This window comes from Gaeumannomyces tritici (genome assembly GCF_000145635.1).
Source record: "Gaeumannomyces tritici R3-111a-1 unplaced genomic scaffold supercont2.50, whole genome shotgun sequence".
NCBI classification, from domain to species: Eukaryota; Fungi; Ascomycota; class Sordariomycetes; order Magnaporthales; family Magnaporthaceae; genus Gaeumannomyces; species Gaeumannomyces tritici.
Window position 1 is genome coordinate 3,206 of NW_008804594.1, and position 7,940 is coordinate 11,145.

The 7,940-nt window shown below is 58.5% G+C and overlaps 3 protein-coding genes across 3 annotated transcripts in view; 2 read left to right on the forward strand and 1 right to left on the reverse strand.

The window, feature by feature from the left end:
* The first annotated feature begins 89 nt into the window (after positions 1 to 89).
* Positions 90 to 5,427, forward strand: GGTG_13771 (hypothetical protein). Its single transcript, XM_009231690.1, has one exon. It carries the CDS (start codon positions 3,152 to 3,154, stop codon positions 4,619 to 4,621), a length of 1,470 nt encoding a protein of 489 aa, XP_009229954.1. The 5' UTR covers positions 90 to 3,151; the 3' UTR covers positions 4,622 to 5,427.
* A 329-nt stretch (positions 5,428 to 5,756) lies between these two features.
* GGTG_13772 (hypothetical protein) lies at positions 5,757 to 7,494 on the reverse strand (the record flags this gene model as incomplete). Its single annotated transcript, XM_009231691.1, has 3 exons — positions 5,757 to 6,834; positions 6,903 to 6,980; positions 7,037 to 7,494. The coding sequence occupies 3 exons, from the start codon at positions 7,492 to 7,494 to the stop codon at positions 5,757 to 5,759; spliced, it is 1,614 nt and encodes a 537-aa protein (XP_009229955.1).
* Positions 7,495 to 7,683: 189 nt separating this feature from the next.
* GGTG_13773 (hypothetical protein) overlaps positions 7,684 to 7,940 on the forward strand; it is a gene marked incomplete at its 5' end in the record, with an annotated part of 1,492 nt that continues 1,235 nt past the window's right edge. Inside the window, one exon of the mRNA XM_009231692.1 lies at positions 7,684 to 7,920. Within this exon, the coding sequence (XP_009229956.1) occupies positions 7,684 to 7,920 (237 nt within the window). The remainder of the gene's footprint in view (positions 7,921 to 7,940) is intronic.

A 7,940-nucleotide genomic window follows, 5' to 3' on the forward strand; every position in this document is an offset into this window, starting at 1 on the left:
CGTACGACGCGACGACGACACACACACACACACACACACACACACACACACACACCCACCCCCCACACCCATCGGTACCCTCCAGGGCGGAAGAGCGCGCTACCTTGACCGGTAATCCGCTCGCGGCCCATTGGCAACCCATTGCTCTAATTTCGGGCATCGGTGGTTGGTGAGACGCTGGACGCAGGAAGAAACGAGAAGAAGGGTGGAAGACGACGAGGGGCTTTCGACCCTCGAGTGTCCCCAACTTTGGCTACGCTAACACGTGGAGGAACCTCGACTCCTGGTTCCGGGCGGGCTGTTTGCTGAGGTCATTTCGTTCTGCCCTTTTCGTGTGACGGATAATAGCAGCTTGATGGTAATCCCGCCATGGTAATCCCACCCCGGACGGTGCGCCCCCGTCAGGCAAAGCAACGCAGACTTGACGTCTCCCGTCCGGGCAACAGGGCGGCGAGCAAACAAGCTTAAGACAGCAAACATTAAGGCCACAGTGAGGCGGCCAGTGGAGGGCGGGCATGATTCAGCGTCCGCGTTTCTGAGTTTGCGCATCCTGGAGCCAGAGGACCCGCTGTCGCGCGAGCCCAACGCCGCAGAGCTGTAGCGCATTTTCCGGCCCAATCGCAACCACACCCCAGCATTTCATCCCGCCGGGGCCCCGTCCTGCTCCCCATCAAAGAGCACGGCTCTGGAACTACCTGCCACCGACCCGATGCAAATTCGCCGGTCTGGAACGCAATCTCACTCGTCCTCTGTGCTCCCTCCCTGAACCGACCACCTCGACGACACCTTAGACTCTGCCATCTTCGACGGCGCCACGAAGCGCTCACCACGTCTGCTGCGTCATCCGAACGTCGACTCCTCTGTGAAAGGTTTCCCCCAAGGACGGGCCTGCATCTGGCTGCCCCTGGATACCTGCCTGTCTGCCTACCTCCCTACCACCTGCCTGCCTTGTATACCTCTGCACACTTGCCAGAGCCCACCCAACGCACCTCACGGCCCTCAACCACTCATCGGGCTGCCGCGCATGTCGCATCATTTCACTCATCTTAAACCCGCTGCTGTTGCGGTGTGAGAGTGGGCACCTGCATCCCGCACAACCCACCTGCCTCAATAGCGAGCTCGTCGCCCTTGGTCTCCTTCCGCCCTCTTCTGCACCTCCCCGCCCTCTCTGCCCGTGATGGCCTCGGCCGGAGCGGTTGAGGCTCGCTAGGACTGGCCGCGCGAGCAAGCGAGAGACCCGACCCCTTCCCAGGAAAAGAAGGAGCAAGTGAGAGAGACACAAAAAACAAAAAAAAAAAAAACGGAGAAAATCACCAGAACCCTGGGAACCCACTCGACGACACTAGTTTCTTTCCAGGCCAACCCCTCGATACGACTCTCGCGTCCCCGCTCCTCGTGCTGCTCCTCTGGCTTGGGCTCGCGCTCCTTTAACCTTTTTAACATTTTCTGTTTCTGTTTCACGGGTCGGTGCGGCAGCTGTGGCCGGTGGCATCGGTCACAACTGCGCTCGTGTAACTTTTGGGTGCCTTGCTGCTCACCTCTCGCCCAGCATCGGCCCTGGCTCTTGCCTGGGGGGTTGCGCAGCAAGTAGTTGATCCAAACAGCCACCCGGGTCGACACAGGGACATCCCGGGCAGCGAGGAAAGGAGACAGGAAATCAGACCAAGCACAGCCAACGCTAGAAGCCGACACTTGCGTCCCCTCCACGACTGAGGACGAACAGCAACCAAGCAAAAGCGAGCAAAAAGCAAGCAGAAAAAAAAACCCACCGACCGGCTTACTCTGCATTTGCAAGCTGAGCTGTAAAGTGGGCGCTGCAGGTCCCGCGGGACCCGGTCACTTACAAGAGCCCTCGGCGGGCAGTGACTAAAGGAATCCACTCTCCCATCGACGAGTCTGGCCGGTGCCTCCCTATCCCTCCGCTCTGCCTCAGAAGCGCGGGAAAAGGGTTCATCCCGCCTTGTTAGCGAGACGGAGCCACGGCAAACCCTGATCGGACCATTCTTTTTTTTTTCCTTCCTTTTCCGTTGGGCTTCCAATACCCGTCCTCGGATTACATTATTTGCATGTGCTCCGGCTTCTTGGCCCTCTCTCCCTTCGACTGTCCCTCCCGCCACCCTTCCGTCGACCGCCCAAGCAAAGAAACGTCATATTCGACCGTGGTTTTCGTCTTTATGACCTATAACGCCGTCCATAACGAGTTCGCCTGCGCCTCGTCCCACGCCCACACCAACGCCCACCTCCGCCACCGCTGACAAGAGAAACGCGCAATCCGTGTCCCGGCCCCAGCTAGCCGTGCCAAACCCTCGTTTCTGCTCACCGCAAATCATCACGCACTGCGCCATAGCCTCCTCAGCCGCCTCACTCTCTTGCAAATTAAAGCACCAGCCATGACGTCGATAGTGAGTAGTTCTTTCAGCTCTGTTCTATCTTGCTTTTTACCCCTTTGCTTTTTTACTCCCTTTTCTTTTTTTTCCTTTCCCCGTTGCTTTTTCTTCTTTTCTTACTTGCTGCACGTGCTCCATGCCCTCCCTCCTTTCGCTGCCCCCCTCCGGTTGGCTTGCCAAGCTCAGAGCACCCTGTAATGAACCATTGGTCCCACTATCTTTCCTTTCCTTGTATGGTTTCTCCATTATCTTTGTGGTTGGGGGTGGTCGTCTCCGCGTATCTTCCAAGTTATCGGCACCAGGTCGCCTCGAGACCCCCACGTTCGACTGGCTATAAATGCACCACTTGGCACAACACATCTGCTTTGCCGGGCACCACTGTCACTGGCACGTGGGTGCGCGTGGCACCGCAGGCGTGTGCTGCAATTGCTCAGCCGAGAGGAAGTGTGCGAGGTGCCTAGCCTGCTTCCTTGAACCACATCACGCGTCACCTGCCATTTTTGCCCTCCCTTCTCACCGCTGTCCCAGAATGGGACGTTCCATTCCGATTCGGTCCTGGTGAAAGTGCCGGGTTGCTCACCTGGGCCTGGACTCGCTATCTGCACCAATCCTCCCTTTCCTTCACCATAACTACACACACACACACACACACACCAAGATTGCCCTCTATTTTGAACTTGTCGCTTTTCTAGTCTGGCAGCGCCGGTCAGCCTGCTTCCTTGTCGCCAAATGCCTTGTTTCGACTGTCAGATAACAAGAGCAAAATGCTAATCTCAGGAGTGCAGCTGTGCTTGGCGCACTACTGCGACGTTCATGGGCCAACTCCTCTTATGGTGACCGAAGGGCTACCCGTGGCCTGCTCTACGTGCTACGAGGACGATACGGTGGATTTTCCGGCTACCAGCGACCGTCTGCAGTCCGGAGCCCAGTGGTCGCAACAGATTTCGGCGCCGGCAGCCACTGCCATTACCGATGCACTGCAACAGATCAACCCGACCGCGGCCCACCGAAGCTCCTCGACACCGGCATCGGAGCGCGATGCGCAAGGACACCGGGCCAGTCTGGTGCGGAGCATCTCGCACACGGTCACGCCCCCGGCATCTGCCGTGGAGAGCCCGCCAGTCAGCCCGCACCCGGCGCCAAATCGGGATTCGGGCTTCCGACGCACCTACGACACGCGTCGCGCGAACCCTTGCGATAACTGCGCCATGACTCTACCTCGTCGCCAGGAGGGCGCGTCCGAGGATGCGAGAATCGGGCCCGGCGGCCCGACCTTGCGCACGCGAGCACCCTACGCGCGCGTCTACGACTCGGGCGCCACATCCCCAAGAAGCTCGCAGACTACGTCGTCTTCCTCATCAGACACGGAAGAGGCAGGAGGAGGTCGCGCCCCGCAGCGACAAACCCCGACATACGGCCATCGCCGGACCGGGACTCTGACGTCGACCACGTCTCGCTCCAGCGCCAGCAGCTCGACCGCGAGGAGGAGCCATACGCACTTTGTCAACTACACCTCGACCCACGAGCCTGGCGAGGTGTCATTCAAGATGGTGCGTAACTCGTGCCTGCGGACCTTGTCCTTCGAGATGCTCCCACGCAATCCTGCCGCGTCCGGGACGATGGGTTACCAGGGGATGGCGCCCAGCACCGGCGTTCCGGCTCCGCCCCCTTCCTTCGTCACGACGCACAGCACAGGCGCGGCCGCGTCGGGCGGACCCATGTTCTTCGGCGACCCGGCCGCCGGCTATACGACGGCCTACATCTTCCGCATCCCGGACGTGCACGCGCGCGGCCACAAGCGCGTCTACGCGCTTCTAGCCCTTTCTACGCACCGCGAGCGCCAGGCAATGAAGCCCTTCGGTTTCATCGCTGCCGCCTTCCGCGACCTCGCCGCTTGGATCCAGGGCATGGCCGAGGCCGAGGCCGAACGCGCCGCCGACGGAAGTGGGAACTCGAGCCCCGTGGTCGTCAACCCAAACTACGGTGCCATGCCACCTCCCAACATCCCCACCTTTGACCGCGCGACGACGGCGGTCGCCCCGGGAACTAGCAGCTTCTTTGCCGCGGCTGGCAACGGCATCTCGCGGCGCATGGGTTCGGGCTTTGCGGGAAGCGTCAGCGCCCCCAAGGCTCGCGGCCTCCCCGAGGTTGTTGGCCAGCCCGACTTCTTCCTCGAGCTGCACACGCGCTTTGTTCGCCTTCTCCTGGAGCTCAGTGTCGTGCTCAACTCGTGAGGCAGTCGGTAAGCAAAGGCTATTCAGCAGTCTGCGTTATAGAATCATCCTCAGAGAAGTCACGCGTCACCCATGCAAAGCAACAGTCTCGAAGACACCAACTGCGCTTGTATACACTAAACTGTACAACAAGATTAACGACGACTACGACGATCATCAACTGTATCAACAAGCATGGGTCATGGAGAGCTTTTCGCAAGTTTCAGCGTTTATTCTGTTTTCGTTTTTACCTCGAGTTTTATTCCGAAACCCCTTCGTCTGTTGCCTTGCATGCAGAAGCAGAAGAACAGCAACTTTGTGTGTCGCAGAAGCATATCGAGGGGCAAATTTTCTTTTCTCGTAATGATTGATTTTTTCAATGGGTAATGATGGGTGGTGAAGCGGAGCGCGTGGAAAAGGCGCGCTGGCCGCACCTTGTGGAGTTCAGGGTTGTCAAACATTTTGCAGTTTGCCGAAGAGCTGGGATAGTTGATATAGCTTGCTCGGGCTGAGCGATGTGGGGTTGAGCAGGGCGTTTTGAGCAATGCGGGATTTTTTTTTTTACCCTTCGACTTTGTTTGCTTTCTTTTTTTCTGTTCTCTATGCTTCATTTCCCTGATATCCAGCGCACGAGCCATTTTCACTTTTGCTATTTCCTCAGTGGTCGGGGCTGCCGGCTTGCAGAGAGATTCGGGTACGTAGATGGGCAAGACAGGTAGATAGAAGGACCGGATCAGGGCAGGATATACCCAGGGATACAACAGCGATGGAAATAATGAACTGCCGTCACACCTTCCCCCTATGTTCCGCTCTCGAGTGGCCTTCCCTGGTTCGCAACTGGTCAAGTATTGCCTCGTCGGAGGCTGAAATCTCGGCAGTGGTGACGATATTCTCAGGGAGTTCCTCTGCTAAACACAAGACCCTTCGGAGCGCATCGACGGAGAAAAATCAGGATATCACCGGAGTTCAGGCGAGCTGCATAAAAAAAAAAACAGATGAAGTGCTGTGCTCAAAAAGGAAGGAAAATAGTTGTATCAAATAGAATGAGAAAAAGATGGCAGTTTCCACCTAGTGCCAGTGTTCCAGCTGGGCATATTCAAGATATACGCATGACATTTTAACAAGACCAAAATGCAACCCAAGATTTGCGCGTCGCTTACAAAGTCATACCGCGCAACACGCCATTAACTCCACCAGGGGCATCCTCGGGGCTCCTGCCGTCTCGGTACTGCCAAAGACGACAGAGGTGCTTCACCTTGACGACGTGCTTCATCGTCCCCGCCCTGCTGAGGACAGGGCTGGCGCTGTGCACCGTCACCTCGCCGTTGCCCGTGTCGGCGACGGCGCCCGTCCCGGCAGCGGCGGCAGCAGCGGCGGGGAGCCTGTCGACCTCGCTGCTGCCATCGGCGGCGGCCCCTTTGAGCCCGGCCAGGGCGCCGCCGCCGCCGCCGAACCAGGAGGCCTCGTAGGCGCTGTGCACCTCGGAGTACTCGTCGCCCGCGGCGCCGACCACGACCTCGCTGTCCATGAACTCGTTCTGGCCCTCGTCCGGCCCGGCCTCGAGGCAGCCCGAGAAGCCGCCGGGGGCCGAGGCGTCGGCCTTGAGGGGGAACATGCCGTCGAGGTAGTGGTGGCAGAACTGGTGGCCGCCGCGCTCCGACGAGCGCGCGAAGACGCGGCCGATGAAGCGCGGCATCGAGGGGGAGGCCACGGCCGACGTGGCGAAGTGCAGGACCCCCCACAGGGCCACGAAGTCGGTCGTGTGCGCGAAGTGCTCGACGTGTCCAATGACCCGGTCGGATACGGCAGAGGGCTGTGACGACGAGGCCTCGCGGGTGAGGCGCGCCACGCGGGCTGTTCCATGGTCGCCATTGGTGACGCCGTTGGTGCCACTCGTGGCCGGGGTCTGGTTGGATGCCGAAGTAGACAGGCCGGGCCCGGTGCTTTCCTCGGAGCCGATGTGGCGATGGGGATTGTTGAAGTGGTTTGCCGCGTTCCCAAAAGTGTACACCTCGAGCTTAGCGAGGAGATCCTGAGGGAGCTCCTGAAGAAGCCAGTCAAGCACCATCCCACCCTCGATCCCGCCCTGCGAATGCAGGATAAGAATGACTTTGGAGAACCGGGGGTCGTAGAGCTTTTCCTTGACTATCCTGTAGCAAAGACGGACATCGCCCGTGGCATAGCCAAAGGTGCGCTGGACTAGGCACTCGATGACGTCGAAAAGAATGCCGTCGCTGAGCGCAAGCATAGGGTTAGCAGAGAGAATCCGACAAGGATGCAACCAACGGCGGGAGTTTCTCACGTTTTATTGTGAATACCAAGGATGGGTCTCTTGAAGGTGAGGGCCAGCCTGTCAAGGTTGTTCTGTAGCCAGTGTGTTCTAGGCACCCTACTATTAGACTCGCATATGGCAGATGGGCTTTGGGCAATTCTCACCCAGCTGCAACACCGTTTAGGTAGATCCATTGCTCGTGGGCGTGCTGCTCGAGTTTTGGAGCATACTTCTCAGTAGACAAGTACGTTTCCTCCTTCCCGTTGAGCAGCTTGCAGATTAGAGTGTTGAGGAAGAGATAGGCACCTATGGCCAGGGCCGAGATCCAGCCGGGTAAAATGGCGGCGAAGGGCAGGAGAAGGATGAAAACCAGCTGTAAGATGCACAGGAGGACGTGGATGGCGATGCAGAAGGCATTCTGGCGCGTCGGTGCGAGCTCGCTCATGGACCCCGAAAGGGGTTTGTTGATAGGCACCACGATGTAGGGGATTGCCCAGAAAAATCGGAAGAAGTAGTACACATCGTAACCCAGAAGCCGCCATGGCAAGTCTGTGTACGAGTAGTTGATGACAGACCTGCCTCCGCCCTGAGAGCAGAATTCCGTCTTGGACAGGGACGACATCGTGGAGTCAGGTGGGTGCTGGGGCTACGGGCAAACAAAAATGATATAAAATAGACAGATATAAGGGGGAATGATGAAGATGCTCGCTAGAGCCTTGCTGCGAGACGCAGTGCGACGATGCCGGACCAAGCCAACATCCAACTATACTACCAACTAATAGGTAGGTATACAAAAAGAGAGACAAACGAGATGGCCAAAAGGCTGGCTCAGCAGGGGGCCGGTCCCATTTTGAGCAAATGGAAACGCTACCGTTTTAACGCGGTCTTGGCCCAACCAAGACCCGCCCGCCTGAGCCTGCTGCGGCAGGCCCGCGCCCAAGGCAACAGCAACGACCCCAAGGCGCAGGCTGCACGTCGGGATGATGGTCCCTCGGGCGGTTGGGTCAGGCGGCTCCTCATCTGGACCGGCAAGACAAGCGACGCAGACGTCAGCACTAGCGCGCCCAA

What these genes read in the sequence shown, in the direction of transcription:
- GGTG_13771 (XM_009231690.1), top strand. Translation starts at nt 3,152, where the DNA reads ATGCTAATCTCAGGAGTGCAGCTGTGCTTGGCGCACTACTGCGACGTT.